Source organism: Camelus bactrianus, chromosome 26, assembly GCF_048773025.1.
Source record: "Camelus bactrianus isolate YW-2024 breed Bactrian camel chromosome 26, ASM4877302v1, whole genome shotgun sequence".
Taxonomy (NCBI): domain Eukaryota; kingdom Metazoa; phylum Chordata; class Mammalia; order Artiodactyla; family Camelidae; genus Camelus; species Camelus bactrianus.
In genome coordinates, this window is record NC_133564.1 from 26,771,477 (window position 1) to 26,794,317 (window position 22,841).

General features: G+C 40.9%; 2 protein-coding genes and 1 non-coding gene across 5 annotated transcripts; 2 read left to right on the forward strand and 1 right to left on the reverse strand.

The window, feature by feature from the left end:
- The first annotated feature begins 4,693 nt into the window (after positions 1 to 4,693).
- Positions 4,694 to 15,908, forward strand: MAK16 (MAK16 homolog). The gene is made up of 10 exons (XM_010953203.3): positions 4,694 to 4,801; positions 7,130 to 7,179; positions 7,272 to 7,381; positions 7,485 to 7,549; positions 7,740 to 7,891; positions 8,659 to 8,713; positions 11,388 to 11,462; positions 12,225 to 12,338; positions 13,084 to 13,149; positions 13,302 to 15,908. The coding sequence occupies exons 1-10, from the start codon at positions 4,787 to 4,789 to the stop codon at positions 13,494 to 13,496; spliced, it is 897 nt and encodes a 298-aa protein (XP_010951505.1). The 5' UTR covers positions 4,694 to 4,786; the 3' UTR covers positions 13,497 to 15,908.
- Positions 11,464 to 21,898, reverse strand: TTI2 (TELO2 interacting protein 2). Of its 3 annotated transcripts, none has more exons than XR_006724337.2 (8): positions 20,743 to 21,789; positions 19,450 to 19,636; positions 18,779 to 18,871; positions 17,150 to 17,337; positions 16,928 to 17,071; positions 15,046 to 15,208; positions 13,950 to 14,132; positions 11,464 to 12,306 (listed from the first exon to the last, which is right to left on the reverse strand). XR_006724337.2 is itself a non-coding variant. In XM_074353794.1 (8 exons), the coding sequence occupies exons 2-8, from the start codon at positions 21,387 to 21,389 to the stop codon at positions 14,028 to 14,030; spliced, it is 1,527 nt and encodes a 508-aa protein (XP_074209895.1). In that variant the 5' UTR covers positions 21,390 to 21,455; positions 21,753 to 21,898; the 3' UTR covers positions 13,922 to 14,027. The 3 variants fall into 3 exon arrangements, 2 of the variants coding, with proteins under 2 accessions (XP_074209895.1, XP_010951504.2); XM_074353794.1 differs by lacking the exon at positions 11,464 to 12,306 and having other exon boundaries at positions 13,922 to 14,132; positions 20,743 to 21,455; positions 21,753 to 21,898; XM_010953202.3 differs by lacking the exon at positions 11,464 to 12,306 and having other exon boundaries at positions 13,922 to 14,132; positions 20,743 to 21,788.
- Positions 21,899 to 22,154: 256 nt separating this feature from the next.
- Positions 22,155 to 22,258, forward strand: LOC123616410 (small nucleolar RNA U13). Its single transcript, XR_006724406.1, has one exon. It is a non-coding gene; the product is annotated as a small nucleolar RNA U13 (small nucleolar RNA).
- The last annotated feature ends 583 nt before the right edge of the window (positions 22,259 to 22,841 follow it).

The following is a 22,841-nucleotide window of genomic DNA, read 5'->3' on the forward strand; positions in this document are numbered from 1 at the left end:
TAAAGGTGGCTTACTGCTCTGACCCCCAGTTCCACAAGTGCATGCAGGTTTCCTTACCAAATAGTATAAGGGATGCAGGTGTTGTGGCAGGTGGGGAATAAAAGTTCTCAAAAATTCCCAAATCCCTCCAAAGGCTTGTATCACTTTTACATTTTTAGGGGTTGGACAGTCTTGTATTTTATCAAACACAATTTTGGGGATAACTTGTATCTTATATGACCAAATGACTTTTAAAACCTTGTGTGGTATCTGGGCCTTTAATTTTCTCTGGGTTCACTGCCCCCCCCCTTTTTCCAGATATTTGAGCAAAGCCTGAAGAATGTCCTGTAGCAAAGGCAAGTCTTCACATGTTAACTTTACATCATTAAGATAACGGGCTTTTTACTGATGTGCAGAAGGAAACCAGGGGCAGGTCTCAGGTTACCATCCCATGACATGTTGTGGGGCTGCAAAGGTAGCCTTGGGGAAGCATTTGAAAGGTTTATTATTGTCTTTCCCACGAGAAGGCAAATTAATCTTAGTTATCAGAAACCTGTACTTGTTGGGGCTTCATTTTTAAAAAATAAATCTCTTTGAGGTTAAAACACCTTTGAAGAAACACTTTTATAAAAGCATCACAGCAAGATAATAACTGTCTATAAATGATGAGACTTTAAAATAGCCATGGTTAAATATCTGATAAAGATTTTTAAAGACAAAAATCTTTGTATCCTAGGCAGACTTCATTAAAGGTAAAGAAAAACCTATGTTCACAATTTTTTGTTAAGAGAAGACTAATAATCTAAGAAAAATTTGTCCTTTAAACAGAAAGCCAAATTTTACTTTTGTACCATGTACTTTGGACATTAAATTTTCTTAAATTTAAACAATATATTTTAATTTTAGCTTGATCACACATAAAATTTTTAAAAGATTTTTTCCTCCAAAAACCTTTTGATTTTTACAAAACTTTTGTGATTTTATAAACCTTCTGTGACTTCCATAAACTTTTTGTAACTTTTATATCTAATTAGATTTTCTTTTTAAAATATTGAAATAATAATTGTATTTTAGCACAAAATTTTTTTTAATTGAAAAAAAGTCCTTTATATCTGTGGACAAAAAAAACTTTGCCTGTCATTCCAGTAAACAACAAATGTTCCCCACCATTAAGCCATCAGCCACTACAGCCACCCCTGATGGTCTGCCCTGAGGGGACTTCAGGATGGAGAAAAAACAGGAGACTGGCCCTAAATAGTTAAGTGCTTGTCAAAGGAATAATTTCAATGAGCCCAGACTCTTGCATCTTCCCATATATAGAGAAGCACTAACATCACTAACTTGAGATGTCTGTTTTTTCTGGTTAGCAGTAATCTTTTGGTATTTGACTACCCGGGTTTTTTTTGTTTACTTTTTGGGTTTTGTTTTGGTTTTTGGCAAAAACTCCTGAATATGCTGGCTCCTCTCTTATCTCTTTAGAACAGTTCCTTAGAGCTATGTGAGATGTTGTTTCTAAACTATAGTTCTCAACAATGTCCTCGAATAAAACATAATTCTCAACTTTTAGTCTGTGCGTCTTTTTTTAATGGATATATCTTTTTTATCTTAAAAAAATAAAATTTTCTTTTCTTTTCCAAAAATGTATGTCATACCTTCTTTTACCAGAAACACACTTCCTACTTTTTACATACACTTATTTTTTGTCATCCTTATTATTTCTAGTAGTTTTGTAACAACAACAACAAAAACACCTTAGATCTTTTACAAATCAATTTTGGCAAGAGAAATTTTACAGAGCATCTGTACTTTAAAAAGCCTCCCAACCCTCCTTTTTTTTTTCAGTACTTACAGGCAATGTTTTGGTTAACTCATGGGGTGTTTACATTTTAAAAACATGGTAAGATTTACAACCTCAAGAGACAGAAAAAATGTAAGTTTTCTTCTAGGCAGTTTAGAGCGAGTCAGTTTGGGGTGATTGTTATTTAAATTTTTTCTTTGTATTTTAGGTCAAAAAGCAGGGTTTCCTTCTTTTCTCATCAATCACCACTACATCCTCCTCTTTCGTTTCACCTCTTTCTTAGAAATTCAGCATCTTAGCATCCTAATTAGGTTCTGTCACAAGCTCAGGTCTCTAACTTACCAAACTGCACCCCACCTTGTGTGCCAGGCTGGGGCTAGCAGAGCGGTGAATCTCCCACGTTTTTCTGTAAACCTCAGCTCTTCTAACTTTCATTTTGTTTTGTTTGGTGGGGGTAAATCAGGTTTATTTATTTTAATGGAAGTACTGGGGATTGAACTCAGGACCTCACGCATGCTAAGCACGTACTCTACCACTGAGCTATACCCTCCTGCTGGGATTCATTAAGTGTTTTCAAATTAAAGATGCTGATTTTCAAATCTCTATGATATTTTTGTTCCAAGTAGAATGTAATCTTTTAAAATATTAGTATTTCTAACATGCCATAAATTACATAATTTTAACTATTTAAATTTATGATGAAAATTTTTAGGTATCAGTTTAATAAAGTGTGACAGTTCACTAACTTTCCACAATTATGTTAGGGAGCACTCCAGAAAAAAGGTCACTATCACAGCTCTAGATGATCTGGCCCAGGTTCATGGTTTTAAATATTAATGAGTTCCAAATGTATATCTAAAGTTTACTTGCTTACTATCTGTCTCCTCATTACTAAGTAAGCTCCATGAGGGCATAGATCTTGTCTTTTTTTTTTCCCCCATTGCTATATCCCTGGCACTTAGAACTGTGTCTGGCACATAGTAGGTCCTCCAAAATTATTTGACAAATTAATTTATGGCTTTTGGAAGGAAACAAGTGAAAGGAAACATTCACGTCTCACTTTATAAGCTTTTGAATATAAACTAGCCTACATTCATGTATTGCTTGTAATTATTTTTAAAAAACCATATTTCTCACCGAGGATGTTTCTGCATTCTGCATTTCCATTTGAAGTCCTCACTCTTTGAAGGGGTAAAACTTGTTAAGAACTGTTTTCAAGATGTGGTAGCAAGTCAAAAAACAATTAGAACTAATAAAAAAATCAGTAAAGTTGCGGGACACAAAATCAATGTACAAAAACCTGTTGCATTTCTATAATAGGGAACTATCAAAAACAGAAAATAAGAAAATAATCCCATTTACAGTTACATCAGAAAGAATAAAATACCTTGGAATAAATTTAACCAAGGAAGTGAGAGGTCAGTACACTGAAACTGTAAGACATTAATGAAAGAAAATGAAAAAATGCAAATAAATGAGAAGATATTTTCTACTCATGTGTTGGAGAATTAATATTGTAAAAATGTCCATATTACCCAAAGCAATCTACAGGTCCAGTGCAATCCCTATCAAGATTCCAATGGCATTTTTCACAGAAATAGAACAATCCTAAGATTTGTATGGAACCACCAAGACCTCCAATAGCTAAAACAATTTGAGAAAGAAAGCCAGCAGACCATGAAGATGGTGGATTCAGGTTTCTTTTGTATTAAAAGGGGAGAGGGTGGGTTGGTTGTTGCGAATTTCTTGGCTCTGAAATCCTTTGCTTGCAGCTGTCCACGTAGGTCAGGTCACAAGTTCCTATTCCTCTAACAAGTTATTCTTGTTATTCTCTGTTCTGCAACTTTTTATCTCTATATGAATGGAAAAGTGTTATACCTTTAAAGATCAGAGGCTTGCAAATGGGTTATCCTGTGTACTGCAGGATATAGGCAACTTTCTCTTAGTTATTAACTTACAGCAAAAGCAATAGAATACAAAGTTTAAAGTAAAAGCAACAGAGTATGGAGTCAGATTTCATCTTCCCTACAACAATACCTCTAGTCCTTGCGCACTTCCATTTTTCTAATGGGGAACAGTTTGCTAAAGGTTAAGTGACTTGCCCAAAGATACTTAGTATATTGCAATTGGTTTTTATAACCTAGGTTTTGCTCCGCAAGCCAGTGCTAAATCAATGCTTTCTGACACGGTGGTTCTAATTCATAATTTTCATCTGCATGGAATAAAATTATACTACTTACAATATATTAAATTATTTTATAATGTGATATGCAAATTTTAAGGGCCGATCCTTATTCTGAGATTTTGCGTTACTCTCTTGGTATTACAGTGGCTTTTCTTTTGAAAGACAGTATGCTCTTAAAGATTTTCTTTTTCCTGTCAAAATAAAAAGCAGGAGGAGATCTGTTGTTTTTGAAATATTATCTGATCCACGAATTTCAAAAGTCAGGACCCAATACAGCACAAAGCAGGTGTCTGCGGGGTAAGTTGGGGGAGGAATAAGCGGGGAAGCGAGGGCCCTAGGTTTAAAAAGACCGACTTTGAGGTCCACAGACCGGAGGAAGGAGTAAGAACAGTGCAGCCCTGACTGCCCGGAGCCCCTCCCGAGCCCTCTGCCCCGCGGAGAGGCGGCCCGGCGGGCGGGGCAGGCGGCCAAAACTCTGGGACCGTTATAAACCGCGCGCTGGACGCGGCGCCCTCGGCCCCCGCGCTTCGGGATTCGGCCGACTCCCGCGCGTGGTCTCACGAACCCTTGGCCAGTTTTACAGGACTGAGGTGAGCCGGTGACAAGACCAAGGCGGAGATGAGCGCGTGGTGACAGTCGAGTCGTGACCGTCGAGCCGTGACCTGGAACGCGGCGCTGAAGTTAGACCGCCAGGGTGCGCTAGGCAAGCCCCAGAAATCCAAACTCTCGCGACGGACGAGACTGCTTTCCGGAAGTGATTCTCCGGAAGCAGCATGGCTGCTCCCTTGACCTGGCTAGGCTCTGCCCGCTGAACCGCTGACACCATGCAGTCAGATGATGTGAGTCTCCTCCTTTTGCTCTGCCACCGGGGTTTACACAGGGTGTATCGCCCGCTTTAGGAGACCTACTCAGCTGGCCCATTAGCCTAGTGTCGCTCCGGAAGCGAGGCTTCCAGAATCCTGATTTCCGAGCGCGGGGCTCTCACGTGTCTACCCGGGACTAACAGCGCGCTGCCGCCGCGGGGTGAAGGGGCCAGAACACCGCCACCTCAGCCCACAGGGTCGGCGTATCCAGTCCTTGTGCCTAGTCAGGAAGGGATTTGTGTATGGTCCCCCGAGACTAGGGAGGCGGCGGGGGCGGGAGGTGGGTGGCGGCGTGGAGGACCGTACTGCGAAGTTTAGGCACCAGATTTAAGGATCCTTTCATCCACGTGCACGTTTTCAACCTGCTTTTTCTGTGTTAGGTGTTTCTTTATATTTGCTCCACTCTCTGCCCACGTCATAATTTTGGAAGCTTCCTAGATGTATTCATTTAGTTATTTGTATGAGAGATACTCAAGTGCTTACAGTGTGCCAGGTGTTGATGTAATTACTGGAGATTTGGTTGTTATTAAAGTAGGCAAAAGACCTCTGCTTTCATGGAGCACTCTGGCGGGGGAGACAGTAAACACTTGAAAAGATTACATACTATTGAACTGTGTAATATTACTATGAAAGAAACATCAAGCGGTGATGAAGTAGAGAGTAATTAGGAGAGACCATTTCACACAGGGCTGATCAGGGAAGGTTTCTCTGAATAAAAAACATATGAGTGGAGATCCAACAAGATGAGAATGAACCCGCCACTGAGGGGCTGAGGGGAAAGCAATCAATCCAGGCACTAGGAGCAGTTAAGTACAAAGATCTGGAGGTAGGAGAGAAGGAATGTATTAAAGGAACACCAATGGTTATAGAAATCAAGGGAAGGAAGAGGTAGTGATGTTGGATATCCTTGCAGGACAAGATCATGTGGATTCTTGGAGGAAGTGCTTTTAGGACTTTCAATGAGAAATGACTTGATTTACGTTTGTGATAATTTATCTAGTTGTGTGAAAGGATTTTGAAGGAGAGGGAAAAAAACAAGGAGACTAGAGCATGATGAAAATAGCTTCAACTAAGGCAGTAATGGTGATGAAAAGAAGTGGATGAATTAAGAGATCTGTTTTATCATTGTAACCAGCAAGACTTGGTTATGGATTAAATGAAGAAAAGGGAAATCATGGGATTTGGGGATGTAAACAAACAGTTCAATGTGTTCTTTTTTTTTTTTTAATGGAGTTGGGGAAGGCTAGTGAAAGAACACCGCATTCTTCTGAGAGGTGTGGAAATGAGAGTTCCTTTTGGACCTGTTAATGTGTTTGATGCCTTTTAGACTTTCAAGAGAAGATGTCAAGTAGGCAGCTGGATGTGCATACAAATCCGGTGCTCAGGAGACAAGTCAGACCAGGAGATGACAGTTTGGGAGTAATCAGCTTAAAGACAATATTTAAAGCCACAATCAGAATTAGCTCCTGCCTTTCCAGTTTCCTCTTGCCTATTTTTCCTACCATCCTGTGCCAGACACACATCCTGTAAAATTCCAAAAATATTCCATTCTTTAATACTGCTTTAAATTTTTCCCTTTAACTACTTTAAAGCCTTTCTCAGTTCTTCACGACAGCTCACTCAAAGGCTCGCAGATACTTATTGTATCTTAATGTCACCTATTGTGACATTTAGACTACTGCTTTGTGATGTTTGTTTACACATCTTTCTCTGTAACTAGATAGGTAAAACTCTTTAAGGACTGTACCTTCCTTCATTTAGCATGTGCTGAGTGCCTCCAGTGTCTCAGGACTTCGAAATGTCAGTGCCTTACATAAATTAAGTGTACAATAAATGTTGAATGAATGAATATAGAGCACATGAGTTAGTGGAGGATAGCAATTGATGATTTTCCTTGTCCTCAATGAGATAAAATTGTGGTATGTATGTCTAAAAATCCAGTACTGGGCAGCCTTTTACAGTGGATAATGAACATACTAAGTAAAAAGGAAGTCACTATATCTATAAAATATAATCTATTTGTTCCAAATATACACGTAGGCATACTAGTTGATATAATATACAAATATTACAAAATACTAATGAAATTTGATCTCTGGGCAATGAGGTTATGGTTATTGCTAGTTTGTGTTTATTTTTCCTACAAGAATCTAAATCAGACTATTCCACAAAGCATTTCTTCCTCCTTTCATCCCTCAAAGACTCCACAGTGAAGCAGGGCACTGCACTGGGGCAGTTTCCTTGGATTAATATGGCATCTGTTGGGTCTGAGCAATTGAAATGGGTTTCTGCTTTATCTTGCAGGTTATCTGGGATACACTAGGAAACAGACAATTTTGTTCATTCAAAATACGGTGAGTCTAGATTTGCACCTTGGACAAAGATCCTTTTAGTTGTTGCTTGGTAACACATCTTAACAATTCTCGCTCTTTTTCTCCCATTCTAGAACCAAAACCCAGAGTTTCTGCAGAAATGAATACAGCCTGACTGGACTGTGTAATCGGTCGTCCTGTCCCCTGGCAAACAGTCAGTATGCCACTATCAAAGAAGAGAAAGGTAACTCCTCAGTTTTGACTTCCATGAGAAGTACTCACAGCCTTTAAAAGGATGCCCTTTAGTCTTTGTAAATAGTATTAAATGTGTTCACTTTATCCCACAGGACAGTGCTACTTGTACATGAAGGTTATAGAACGAGCAGCTTTTCCTAGGCGCCTCTGGGAACGGGTAAGACTTAGGACATAAAGTCACAATGACCGCTGATCAACAGCAAAAATGTCACATACTTTTCTCACTTCCTGGACTGTATCTACCTTAAGGCTTGAAGCCATCCTCATCAGGCCTATGGGTGTCATTAACAGTGAAGACCTGATCATTCATCTTTGCCCTTTTCAAGCCTCTTTTCTCTTTTTGGCAGGTCCGGCTTCATAAAAACTATGAGAAAGCGCTGGAGCAAATAGACGAAAATCTAATTTACTGGCCTCGTTTCATTCGGCACAAATGTAAGCAGAGATTCACCAAGATCACCCAGTACTTAATTCGAATTCGAAAACTTACACTAAAGCGACAGTAAGTATTGATCATTCATTTGTTTTTAAATCGATCTTTCCATGCACCATATTATGAAGCTGAGAGATTGTGAAACCTCTAGCAAGGCTTTCTATTGAATTCGACTTTGGGTAATTGTTTATGATGTGCTAAGAAGCAGGTCTACCTCAGGTTAAAGTTGTGCCCTTAGATTCTGCAGGATTTTAGAAGTAGTATAGTACAACTTGATTATCCCCTTCTGTCTGAAAATCAGCTTCAGAAAATTGGCTTTATAACCCAGAGGGAATCCTAAAATTGGGGAACTGAAAATGATCGAAAAAATGTGAACAAACTGTAGTGTAAGATCTTTACTCTGGGTTCATTGAAAACTAATTTTAAGAAGTGATAGGAAATCCACAGAATTAATTGAATGCCTTCTTTAAGGAGCGATAGACTCTAATGCTGTTTCATTGTGACCTGCTGAGAAAACTAAAGATACCAGTCTTCTATAGAAAATTCCTTTTTCTTAGTTCACGGAAGCATTAATCATTAGCATTATGATCTCCCTCAGAAGTCTCAGAATGCCTAAAGAAACAGGAACAGCCACATATATGTGAAGTGTCTATCAAACAAATGTAAAAATGCCTGCCTTTCTATGGCATTAACTGTCTAGGTAATTTTAAGTTCTGTAATCCTGCTGTATTGAGCTCAGCCCTACAAAATCTATTCCAATCCTTTTTTCTTTTGTTTTAAAGGAACGTGTAGAACATGTACTTGGGTTTTCTGATCATGTTTTTTATTTCCCATAGGAGGAAGCTTGTTCCTTTGAGTAAGAAGGTGGAGCGGAGGGAAAAAAGGAGAGAGGTAACTTTCTGTTCTGATCGTTGCAGCTTCTGTGTTTTCACTGAGGGTAGGGCTGTATACACAGGGCCCCTGAGGACAAGTCAGTCACCACTGGCTATGGACTGTTTAGCCCTAGATGACAACTGCGTCACTGATGGATAACAGTATTAGTTGCATAAGATATCTGATATTCCGTATCTGAAGATTACGACTTTCAGAGCAGGTTAAAATCTGGGTGGCTTTGGAGATATTTGTAATGGAGAACAGAAAAAAATACCTTAAATAGAGATCTATAGCTCCTTGTCTGAAATTCTTGAGGTCAGATATTTCAGAATATTACCCTCCGCAGGTTTTGAGCATTCTAATCAAACACACTAGTAGTTGTGCAGTGAAACAGAAGAATGTTTCACTAGATGAATTCATACTAGGTGGAATTTTTTTTTAATGTTTTTTCAGGTCATAGTAGGCCTCTAAATTGAGTTTTTGGGATTTTGAAGTTGCTGGTAAGGCATTAATTGGAATCATTTGCCTCTTTGAAGTAAACTAGTCAGTTTTGTTACTAAAGTCGTGAATAGAGGTGGTAATACTATGCCATTCCTGGAAAATCTAGTCAGGAAGCTCCAGCCTTTGTCACAGACATCAGTCTGCCTGGCCACCTCATCTGGACCTGAATATTCCTATTCTCCGAAGGCCCAGGAATCAGCTTCTCCTGACAAGTTCACATTTTCAGTCATTCTGAGTATTTGCTTTGCTTACCTCCCTTCCACAATAGACACTGAGCTCATCGTTTGTCATGTCCTGTCAAGAAACAGCTTTAATAATCTTGATACTTTTGTTTCCATTAATCACATAGAGTGTGGTATCTCAATTTGTTCTATCACTGGTCTCTAAACTTTTTTGATCACTCACCCCCATCAGTAAAATTTTTAAACATATGTTCCCCAATATGTTATTTACAAATGTTATTATACACGTGTACTGGCACTAATAGGTGTATTACACATAATAGTTTGTGGTGTAGCGAAATAAGGGTCTGGTACTTAGCAGGTGTAAATGTGTCTTTAACGGGCTGTCATAGAGAGCTCAGAGACACAGAGAAAGGAGTGTTGTAGAGTGTTTGCATTAAGTACTTGCTATTTGTTTTTCATTGTCTACCACCAATTATGGAGAGATTTTTGTTTAAATCTGGCTGATGAGTTTTCAACTTTCCTGGCTGTCAAAACAGGCATTCTTGCAAAGCTTTCAGAAGAAATTAAAATCTTCTATTTTTACCAAATAAATTTGAAGCCCTCTGGAAAAATGTAGATTTGGAAGATTTTTAAATGGGATGGAAAATTCTGTTTCCAAATTTTTAAAATGTGTGATTGTGGTTTTTATAGGAAACCCATGTTTTCAGCAATGTCATATATAGCTGTAATCACTTTTTGAAATGTTCTAGCCCCAGAACAAGTTGTTTTTTTTCCTTCTGGAAAAACCGTTCTCTCAACCTCACTGTTAAAATACTGCCTTTCCTTTGGAAAAAAACAGAGTAAGTATCTTTATTTTTTTAAACTCCTGCTACATTACACATTATGGACAGCCATTTGTCATTTGAGAAAAGGTTGACAAATCTGGAACATTTTTCTTTTTGTGAAAAAAGCATGTTTTTTTAAGTTCTACAATTCTTTTTGAAGTACTAAACCATTAAATGACCAGTTTACGTCTTTATAACTACTCCCTACCTTATTGCAAACTGTTCAGTATCATTTGTAAGTCCACTTCACCCAGCAAACGGCTCTGTGCTGCAATAGTCCGAATAAAGGAGTAAGGTCGCCACCTTCAAACCCCTTGTGCAGTGCTTTTCCCCGGCATATCTTGCTCACAGTATGTGACACACAGCTATCTGCATCATGGACTGAGTCGAGGCACCTGCATATGTTAGTACACATAAAAAGTATTTGTAACAGTTAATATTTTAAAGAAAAAGAATACATGTTTTGAATATTTGCTTCCTACATCTCAATGGATCACCCCTTTGGTGTAAGCACCTGCTTTAGGGGAAAACGTAGAATATCACAGTAACCTTTTAACTGATCTGTGTGCCCCGGTCTCGCTGTGTTGTATCTGACGCTGTCACTGTTCATTCTAACGTAACTTCAGTGTTTGGCCCTTAAATCCTCTGACTTTCACTATCACATTAATGCGCAGTCTTTGGCAAGAAAGGCAGACTGAGGTTCTGTTTACGTTTCGCTTGTGTACAGGTCGATGCCGTGTATCATCTCCTTTGACAGATCATTGACGGAAGAGATATTTAATCTACTTTTCTTACATCACATAGAGTCTAACATGGTTTTGGAAAGTGTAAATGAGTGAAGGTCTCTGGTCCCCTTTTCACAGCTTTTATGGAGTCTGCTGCAGGACTGCTAATTTCCTGAGACACTTAAACGTAGGCAGACCTACTTGCTTTGTGTATCTATCAAAGGCTTTGTCAGAATTTAACTTAGAAATCTGTTCATAAAACCATAGTAATTTTCTTAATTGAAAGGTTCCCAAGAAGGTTTGACAGGGGAAAAGTATATCTGGTTGGAGAGGCAGAAGTTCCTGCCATCGCAAGAGGGAAAGTGACATCTTTCACAGAAAGACTGGACGGTCCCTTCCACTTCTGCAGGCTGGGAAGCAAGTGCTAATGGAGTAACCAGGCTTCCTCCTCTTACAGGAAAAGGCACTGATAGCTGCTCAGCTGGACAACGCCATCGAAAAGGAGCTGCTGGAGAGACTGAAACAAGACACGGTGAGAAAGCCAGAACGCTGGGGCACATTTTATTTTTTAGGTGGCAATATGCTAGGAAATGTGGGAGTAGTGGGAAATGTGTTTTATTTAAGATGCTAGAAAGATCTTCACCTTGATTTTATTCCCAAATATAGTATCACACAGGCCCTGGCTTCTCCTTTTAGCTCCTTGAGGCAGGCACATAAAATGCTTTCACTACCCTTGATCTTCCAGTGTCAAGACCTTCCCCTCTTTGCTCTCCAGGTCCAGCCAACAAACTATTTGTGCATTCCCCATCATTCCCAACTTCTGCTCCCAGACACAATTCCAGATCTCTCTATAAAAGCCATACAGTTTTTGATCCTCCTGACTATTAATCCTAGTCTTTTAAGGTTCTTTAAAATGAATCTTTATTTGTTTTTGAAAAATTAGTATCATTTACAGAGACAACATGAATAAAATTTATTTTCCTTATTATTTCCCCCTTGTCAGCAAAATTACACTTGTTCCAATCCATGGGTTTTATAGACTACTAAATTTTAAGTGATCTGGTATCCATCCTTCATAGAAGTTACCTGTTTGGTATTAACCACTGATTATTTAAATGTCAAATATGGGCTTTTTAAAGACACTTCTGGCTCTAGGTTTGAAAATAATATAGTATTATTACTTATCAAACTAAATATTCTCAGTCACTGAGGAAAAAAATATGCTTGTTGGACAGTGGACTTTAAGCATAAGATCCGAGTGTCGTTAAGGCTGACCCGTGTTTACTTTCTTCAGTACGGAGACATCTACAACTTCCCCATCCATGCCTTTGACAAGGCCCTGGAACAGCAGGAGGCAGAGAGTGACTCTTCAGATGCTGAGGAAAAAGATGATGAAGATGATGATGAAGTAAGCTTTGTGTTTTTGCTTTGTCACGCAGTAATCTATAGGGTGAGATCTATTTTTTATGTAATTGAGAGGATATCATTTTTAGTTCCCTAACCAAAAATAATTATTTGCTGTTTTTTTCCTATCATGTTTTGCTGATTTCTTTAGTGACTGCTTTGTTTTCCAGGTCCAGCCAACAAACTATTCATTCCTGCATTGACAGTTTAATCTTATTAGCATCATAAAAACTTTCCTGTGAGGTGACAAATGAAGACTCCTTATCAGCTGGTGGAATATAACATTAAGGAACCTACTGAAATTTACAAAGGATTTAATCTTACTATTAATATAGAAGGACTTAAGTCATAGTATTTTTAGGAAAAGGGCAGATTTAAAAAATAGATTCCTAGTAAACTCACACAGATACACAGGTGTACTTTTTCTGTTGAACTATTTTTTGATATTTGAAATTAATAGTTTTAGTTGAATGTACATAGAATAGTTTGTTCCTATACAATGACTGTAACCAATTAAAATGAGGATGTTTTACCTCTAATGATTTAAATCATGCATGAGAATTGATATCCCTAAAATACATTAAGTTTAGAAGTATTAAACTTGGAAGTCAGTCAGTTTTGGTTGCCTAGTGAGTAGACTCTCATTCTGTTTATGTTATTGATCCACTTACTTATCGAAGAATAAAACTGGATGTCTTAGCTGAATTTTCACTACCTGTCTTGAACCTAACAGGTATCTTTTATTTTAGGATGTGGGGAAAAGAGAGTTTGTGGAAGATGATGAAGTGGATGAGAGTGACATAAGTGATTTTGAGGTGAGGTTCATGGGTCAAAAGTCATCCTTTGGCTTCAGCCAAAAAAGGGGAGGGGAGGGACGCACAGTTTGAGCTCTGAATTGAGAGGACAGTGGCGGGAGTTTGGGGAATGGATCTAGTGTCTTATCCCATTGTTTCCCTCCCTGTATTAGGATATGGATAAACTGGACGCCAGCAGTGATGAAGATCAGGGTGATAAATCCTCCAGTGAGGAAGAAGAAAAGGCCCCTGATGCCAAACACAAAGGCAAAACACCCCTGAAAGGACCTTTGCGGAGGAAACGAGCGTACGTCGAGATAGAATATGAGCAGGAGACGGAGCCCGGGGCCAAGGCCAAAACCACGTGATTTCCCACCAGACGTTTGGAAACAGGCCTGAATGTTTTGAACTCCTTCCTTTTTTTATCTTAAACACAAATATGTACCTGCAGTTTCCGCTCTTTATCTTGTTTTTAACACAATATTTGTGTTTTAATATGTATGCTACTTCTGTGGGGCAGGAAATCTGGGAGGGAGTGGAGAAAAGCCTGAGTGGTGGACAGAGTATTTTTTTATAAGTTTGGCACATGTGTTGAAGCAACAGCATGAGCCCAAGAAACTTAACAGATGAGTGGCTGTAAATATTTCTAAGTTGTAAATGCTGCTCACCCCTGTCTCCTTGGTGTCCTCCCACCCGCACCCCCTGCCTTTGTTTAGAAATGTCCAGACTTCCATTTTTTCTTGTTCTCCTTCCCCTACTTCTATGGGAGTAAAAGAAAAGACGGAAAAAGATCTAAGTTACAATGTTTAGTGTAAAAATACCTTTTTCCTTAAATAATTCCATTTAAAAGAGCTGGAAGAGAAAGAAAATCCCCTCCTCTTGAGGAAAATAATACAAGTCTAAGTTCCATCGCAGGGAGCGCCTTCAGTAGCCCGCTGCACTTTCCACATACAGCTCACCACCTTACTGTCTTCACAGCTTCGGGGAATGTTAGCCAGGAGGCCCTGAAACATGAAATCAAACAGGCTTTGGGGTTTTTTTGGATTGTGGTTTTCTCCCCTTTACCTTGACTGCTTTTTCTTGGTACCATACTCAAAGAAGGAGAGATTGGATGACACGGAACACAGAACAGGTATAACTTTAGTAACTGTTGTCATGTTCAGAAATGTTCTGCTGGCTCACAAAGAAGCAACTCAGTACGAGCCAAGGTGAAGCAGATTGGCTCTTGGGCTTGAAAACCGCCTGAGATTACAGATCCAAGATGAAATAATTTGAATAAACTAGTAATAAACCATACTACCCCTACATATTTTTAGGATATGAATTTCTCTTCATGCTGCCTTACGGCTTTCAATTTAAGATTTCTAAATGGGGTAAGAAATGAGACAACAGTTTATTCAGTGGACACATAACTATTATACACTATGGCTTGGAAAAGTTAACTTCTGTGGAAAATGAGACCAGAGGAAGAATCCCCATGTGGATAAAAAACAATATGGAAAATAAGAGTTGCCCCCCAAAACTGGAAACATTTCTGGTATCTGAATTACTCTACCTAAATTATTACTTCTTGGTGGTTTATAGCCCATTATTTAATTTTTTTTTTTAAACTCAAACCACTAAACAGAACTTAAATTTTACAAACTTTTGATCACAATCCTTTTGCCCATTCACTGTCCTAGCTCCCAAGATATAACGCTGATTCTCTTGCCTTTTGGCCTAAACAGTTCTGAATAGCCTTGAAGGAAGAATAAAGTATTGATTAAACTCTGTTGAAGGCTAGGAGGCTCAGAGGTAGAGAGCTGAACTTCCCATGTTCATTTACAGACTTAGGCACGTAAACAGTAAATCAAAATCACAGAAATTATCTAAGGATAACAAGGACTAACGGAAACTGGGCTGCAGACTGTCCCTTACCTTCACCTGTCCTCGGGAGCAGTGGTCCAGGAGAATCAGGCAGTCTGTGGCCTCTTCTAACAAGGCGTTCTTAACAGGCTCAGGTGTGAGGCTTGAATCCCTTGCTACGTCACATATCAGTTTCAAGAGAGCCTTCAGTAAGACCACAAGTCTGCAGGAAACTCTGGAATCAGGAAGAAAAATTATGTTCATACTCTGAATCAGGATATTAAAACTGAAAGAGACTTCAAAGGCCAACTAGTATAAAGTCCTCATCTCATAAGTGAAGGAACTGAAGTCAGAGTTTAATGACTTAAAGACCACAGAGCTACAAGCAGCACTAGAGACCAGACTCCAGATTTCTTAATTTCAAGCCCCGTTTTCCCCTCCAGCACAAAAACACTGCACACACACACACACACTCTGGCCTGCCCAAGAATCCCTGGTTTCCTCCAGAAGCATGCCTCTACTGTTAGGACACAGCCCCTCCTGAAAAGGGAGAAGTGGGACCTCCCCTCTTTCCAGGGACCCATACTTTTGGCCAGGGATCAGGACATGGCCCTCAACCTCTAGCTTTGACGGTGTCTTGGGCCCTCAGGTTAAAAATAGAGTGAGGGAAATAAGGTTGGCTTCCGGGACTCAAGTGTCAATTTGAACTTTTTGTCATTTTAATTCTAGATCGTAAGTTACCACCAGTTAAGCCCAGTCTAGTTACTTCTACTTGACCTTTCTAAAAGTTTGTGTTGATGAAAAAGTTCTGGAAATGGATTGTGGTGGTGATTACACAAAATTGTAAATGCACTTAATGCCACTGAATTGTACACTTTAAAATGGTAAATTTCATGTATTTTTTTAACCACAATAAAAAGCCTAAAAAACCATAATGGAAATTGAAAAATAATTTACCTTGTGGTGTGAAAATATAATCACTCTATTTTTGGACAGAAATGTGACTAGCAAAAGTTTGCATCCATACCTTGACCTAAAAATACTAAGCGGTTTCCTGTAACCTGTGTGCCATCCAGCCCTCCGCCTGTCCTCAGGCCAGTCTGCTGTTCCCCTGCACACGTAACACTCGTTCTCCAAGCTCCCTCCATCTGCCTGCTGAGCACTTCCGCTCGGACAGCATTAGTCTGGTTCAGTTTCACTCATCCATCTGCTCCAGTCATTTTCCAACTATCTGTGTGCTTAATACCAGGTGCTGAGTAAGTTTTGGAATTCTCAGTGTACTCAAGTGGTCGTCCATCCTGCTGAAGCTTGTAGTTCAGGAGAGGAGAAAGTAAGTAAATAAATGCGACCTGGTTACAAACGTGATGAAGGGAAAGACTGGGGGGCACATTATAAGGAGATGAGAGAATACGGTCCAGAAGAGGGACACACATGTGCTGAGGCACTGCTCTCTCACTGAATTAAGCCTTGTTATTTCACGCAAGAAAGCCTTTTGTGGACTCCACATGTTGGAGTCCCAGCTTACTGCTCATGACACCTACCTCAAGCCCGAGCTGGACTGAGCACTCATCTCCTAAGTCAGTGTTCTCCTGACCACAGATGTTCAGTCATGTGCTATGAAATGCTCTGTTCTCAATTAGGTTTAAGAAACATTAGGGGGAACAAAGTTAAGTATGTCTATTGTAGCAATTCTAAATGGCCTTTAAAATTCCAATATGCATTATAAATGCAGAGAGACGTACACTTGAGGGAAGTGGGTGTATTTTATCTTGTCAATACCACTTCCACAGTTCAAAATCCAACTGGTGTGTAAAAATGGGAGGTATTCAGATATATAGCACGTCCCTAAAACTCTGCACTACGTACTTAACACTACGTGCAGCTGGGCAAGCTCTGAAGAGAGCATCGGCTGAGTTTTGCCCGTCTTAGCACACCTGTCTGCTGGCTGTGATACCTGGGCCAAGTGTACTGCATGAGAAGTTTCAGGGTTTCCAGTATCTTCAATCTAGCCTCCTCCTCAGGTCCATCATAAACCTCCAGATAACCAACGATAACTCGCTCCAGCCTCTTCAAGTGCCGGACAGTTAGGATCCCCAACCTAAAAACAAAAGAGATGACGTGATGCCAAAGACGTGAAGGCGGGGAGGAGGCCACACCCAGCAGCCCAGGGATGCACCTCTTCACAAAAGCCGGCAGGTTTCTTGCGTAGGTCCTGCGCAGGAGGAGGCGGTGCTCGGGCTCCATGTGGGTCAGGACCAGCTGCAGGACCTCGTCACAGTGTGTGGTGGGTCGGGCCGCACCTCCCTTCCAGTGCAGAGCTTTCTCCAGGATGGGGAATAAATCCAGCAGACATGGGAGCACAGCCTGGAGGCAGCAATAGGAAGGAACTGTAGTTCACCGATTTGTATTCACAACACTCAATGATTTTTCTAGCAAATTCCATTAATCTACCACCCTTGGGGTCCATGTCATAGAATTCGAAAAGATTCTAGTAATAATACATTAAGTGTAACTTATTACTTTATATTTTCAAACTTTTTTTTTTTTACATCCTTTATCGATTTGAGTCTCAAGTTAATACCTTACCCTCAGGACTGTACTTCACTAATCTATAAGATGGGAAGAATGGCAGAGCTGGAACTTTAACCCCAAATTTAGGAGTCTACTGTCACTAAATTCCTAAGTTTACATGATATTTACAAGTATTTACAATAAAACCACTCCCAAATAGAATCTAAGATGATCCTATTTAGGGTTTTTTTCCCTTTTTTTTCTTAACTGAAGTCTAGTCAGTTTACAATGTTGTATCAATTTCTGGTACACAGCATAATGTTTCAGTCATCTGTACAAATACACATATTCCTTTTCATTGTATAAGATGGTCCTATTTGTATCCAATTTGGTATCTGAAGTTTCAGCGTCTAGGCAATCCCTTTTAGCTCTCCTGGGATCTTTGTTTTATCTTTTTCTTTCTTTCTTTTTTTTTTAAACTGCCATTTCAAGAGCCCTAACTTTCTGGCTGTTAGTACAGTCTGGATTCTCAAAACCAAAAATAATATTTAAAAAAGAAAAGTGGTAAGGGGAAGGAGAGTAGGTATAAATTAAGAAACAAGGTTATTTCTACTTCTAATTTTATATAACGTGTGTGTTTTGTCTTCAGAATGTTCTCCTCATCCCACAGGAAACTCTATTCATCCTTTATTAGCAAATATCACCTCCTTCCCGAATCCCCCTAAAACCACCTCAATACCCTCAAACCTGGTTAGATTATCACTGCACTCCATTTACATGTAAAGTACATATATTTACATAAATGTCTCTCCAGAGAGTTTCTTAAAGCCAGAAACCCTGTCTGACTCACTCTTGGAACCTACAGTGGTTTACTGGCACAGAGTGGGTACTCAGTGTCTACTGGATGAAGGAATAAATGACACTAAAATACCCAGAATACAAGGAGTTCCAGGTGTGTGTTGATATAAAACAGCCCAGATGAAGGACACTTACATTAATAAACAGAGAACTTTTTCAGACATTAAGCTGCCCCCAAATGATCTCTAATTGACCCAGATGAAGACAAAACACTGGCTTTCCTGTGGCGACTCAGGCCTGCGGATGCCTGCTTGGTACTGAGATGTTTTCCCTGGTCATCTGCTACCCCATATTTTCACCTTGTCAGTGGCTCTCAGTTATCACCCACACTTTCCAGGACAGAAAAATGTCTATCAACTATTCTTATTCACATAATGCCACCTTCTACTCAAACTTGAGAGCTCAGACTCACAGTTATGTCAAACCTTACACTGACCTGAATGAGGTGGTGCTCCGGTGTGTACAGGTGGTTGAAAAGGGCATGGTATACCACCTGGGCCCGGTTGTACTGGAGCAGATCAGCAGCTGGCTGCAATCAGACAAATGACCCAGTTACAAGTTTCCCAAGCTTGGCAAAATGTTGGTAAGTTTTGAGACTGAACACAGTACATGGGATTCCTCATACCACTCTCCCTCCTGTGTATATTTTAAAAGCTCCATAACGCATAGTTTAAAAAAAGTTTCCCTGAGTAACAGCTCGCACGTTGGGGTATAATCTTTCAGTTTCAAAATTTTTTGCTGCTTGAAAGTCAATCATTAGGGGTATAGCTCAGTGGTAGCTCACATGCTTAGCATGCACCACTGGGTTCAATCCCCAATACTTGCGTTAAAAAAAAAAAAAAGCCAACTGTTAATTACTCAAGAGTCTGGTTATTCAGTTTGACAATGGTCCATGTTTCTTCTGTATATTACCTATGAGATACAACCAAATAGGCTGGCAGAGAAAAATATAAATTAGTGAATTTTGTCACATAACAGCAGTAATAGAAAGCCAGTTAATAAGAGATATAAACAGAGGCAACAATAAAAGTGACATCGCGAAGGAGGACCAGCTATGATGACCCAACCCGCGCATCCATCAGATGCCAGAGAGCAGAGAGGACTTACCACGTTAAGCACAATGTGATGGAGGCAGCGTACCCCCAGGATTCTGTTCTCAGTTTGATAGTCGTCTGAGATAAGCAGTGATGGGGGAAGTATCCTTTCCAGATGTTGGCTCAGCCAGGGTCGGGTGACCTTTTGCAGAGTCCATGAGAAAACATGTTTGGTGGCAGGGTTATTCTTCCAGGATTCCCTAGGTGGGCATGTGAAACCACAGTAAATGACACGGTGTCTGCTTCGAACTTCAAGTGTTTTCTTGTACTTGGAAAAAATACATCCCACATAAGATAATGCTGGATGTTATAATATACATTTTAAGATTAAGACCAAAATAACTTACAGAGCTTACATTAAATACAATTAACAATCACCTGGGGCTCCGGGTCTAAAGCATAGTCAATGAGAAGCAGCCATATATACAGCCATGGCTATAAAGCATCTGTGGCGATGGTTACAGTGACAATGTGTTGAGGAGGGAGAGAGGAGTAAAGGAAACATCTTCAGTAACATTATTTCATATAAGGGAGCAAATGAATCAAGATTGGAACAGAACTAATAGCTTACAAAGTGAGTTTACACACAATACTCAACCAGTCTTCAAATACTGTGTAATAAGTAACGATATCTTTAGACAACAAGTAATGAACCTGAGGGTTCAGAGCAGCTGTCTGACCTGGTCCCGTTCAGAAGCAACAAAAAGAAGCACCAGACTGCCTCCAAACTAAGCCTTTTAACTCCAAGTTCCTGGTAAAATGACGGTTATGGATTCATTTTTTCCTCATCATTTCAGTATCACAAACACTAACACACAAAATAGCAAGTGGAAACGCCCAGAAAATACTTCAGCTGACAGCGGTCTAAAGGGCTTTTATTTTTTTCCTCCCAAACGTTGCTTCCATGTCCCACAACTACCCCTATCTAATAACTAGCAATTAATTTCAAGATCCGTAAGTTTGAAGTCAAACCGTAAATTTAAATCCTTTCGGAATCCCCAATCCCACCTAATTTAAGAAAGGTGAAGTCTAAATAAATGGCACAGAACTTCCAATTTCCAGGGCAGCTGTCAGGAGGACCGGAAAGAGCACTTCAAAATGGAGTCTGAAGACCTCGGTTCTAATGTTGAATTCGCCACTATCTAGTTAAGTCATTTATAGCAAATTACAACCTTTCTAGGCTTTAAGAGATCTGCTGTCACAACACCTTTATCTTACCGATGAAGAAACAAGGCTCCTTTGAGCTAACATTCTAAAACATTAGGCTGAATCGCAAATCAACGGCCCTGACCGCAGGTGTACTCACTTATTCAAATCGGATTTGAGAAGCCCCATTATCGTCGAAAATCTCCCTTTCTCATCTTCCTTTTCTCCGTGGAGGAACCCTGCCACGGAACCGCACTCAGTAACTTGAAGCAGTAAGGCGAGCACCTGTTCAGCAACGTCCTGAGATCTCGAGCTGGTCCATGGTTGCTCCAAACTGTGTGTGACGACAAAAATATACATGGGTCCTGCCAAGTGACGAAGGCCTGTCTTCCACGCAGGGCAAACCAAGGAATTCTTGGCGGCCTCAACTTTCCTCAGTAGCTTAAGAAACAGCAACCCAACTGCAGCTGCTTTCTCAGCCACTTCAGAGTGAGGATCACCTCTCCCCTCCGACTCGCTTGGTGGGGCTGCATACTTCCCCAGGGCTTCTGCCACCTGCCCCAGCAGCTGGGGCATTCCACGGAGCGAGGCGTCACTCCCCTCAAATAATGTATCACACTCTGTGGCTTCTAGTAGAGCAATGAGGTCCTGAAGAGCTGCATTTCTGGCCTTGCTCCGCCGGGACTCCTGGCCAGTAAGTTGGTGTAAGATCTGGGAGAAGGCCTGTCCGAGGGCGGAGGAAGACCACTCTCCAGGCAAGGAAGAGCCTTCTCGAGATAGGGATTCCCGAGAGCCGGTAAGCTCCATCCCTCAGACCGCTGCGGTGATGGGCTAGTATCCCCGGGGACGAGGATGGAGGCGGGCGGGGATCCTCTAAAGAGGGAAATAAAGATCACCTGGGAGCTGGAATTCCCTTAAAGAACAGAACTAAAACCAAATAAAGCGGCGAGACTTCTCGGAGGACCAGGAGGGAGTCCCTCCAGCAGAAGAATAAAATGTGTAAAAGAAAAAGATGCAGAAAAGCGTCTCTCTAGGGGTAACAGAATCTCAGATTCCCGACAGTAGAGGGAGAAATTACTCTTGCCTTTCTGAAGAATGAGAAAAACAAAAAGCCCTAACGAGTTTAAGAAATGAACCCTCAAGGCACGACAAGAACACGGCCGCCAGTACCTGGAGCTCTTCCGGCATCTGCAGCTCTTCCGACACGTCTGCGCCTATCAGGGTCCGAACTAGTTTACGTCGTTGCCGGAAAGCACAACCTAGCTTCCGCCATTACCGCGGCAACGCTCCGTCATTTCACGACCTGCTATCGTAAAGCAATAGCAATCCGGGTACCAAAAAGGGTGGAGCTATGGAGAGTATATTTGCATGGATAATAATCCCCTCGCTAGTTTGTTCCTGTTTTCACCTGTTAAGGTAGAAACAAAATAAATATCACGCAATATCGATGATAGTTATAAAATGTATAGGGTTTTGTGAGTCAAACCTGAAAAAATATGTACTATATCTGTCACCCTTTCTGTAAAGTTCCTGGGCCTTACCTGGGGGCTCACTACCGAGCAGGTCTCGTTGATCCTTTTGTAGTTCATAAGCGTGATGATTGGGTGTTCATGCGACTGTGTGACTTGTGCCTCCCTCGAACCTTGTTACGACATCGGCACATTACCCGTCTGACGTGAACTTAGAGGATCCATTAAATTCTACAATACTCTGAAGAGTTAGTTGTGTTTAAATCCTGGGTAATTTTTGGGATGTGGAGTTTATCTTCCCTTGTGTTTGTCATCAGGTTTCTGCGCAGAGTTCGACGTTTTATCCTGTAACTACTGTCTTCGCGTGTGTAGCCATAGACTTTTTAAGAGTCGTCGAACGGCGGGCTGGGGTATCCTGCGCACTGGGTTGTGCTTTAGGACGCCGGTTGCTCGCCGGCGGCCGCTCCGGGACCGAGCGGTAGCTGTGTCCGGGTGGCGGGAGGAGCCCGTTCCTCCCGCTGCGGGTTCCCTGGTGGACGATTGTGGACGGGGGCGGGTCACGGTGCCTGGCTATCCCCAGCAGCTTGCTGGTGACCTCGTAGAGCTTCTTCCGCGTCATAGGAGTCCGAGGAAACTTTTGGCGCCAAGGCGTGAGGGAGCGCGGAGGAGTGGGAGGCGGACACCCGAGGGGTCAGAGAGCCCGTTGCTCCCCAGAGAGCGACGCTCGGCGGGAGGCCCGCTGCTCACACGCGGCCCCGCAGGCCGACTTAGTTTCCACCGTGCATCCAGC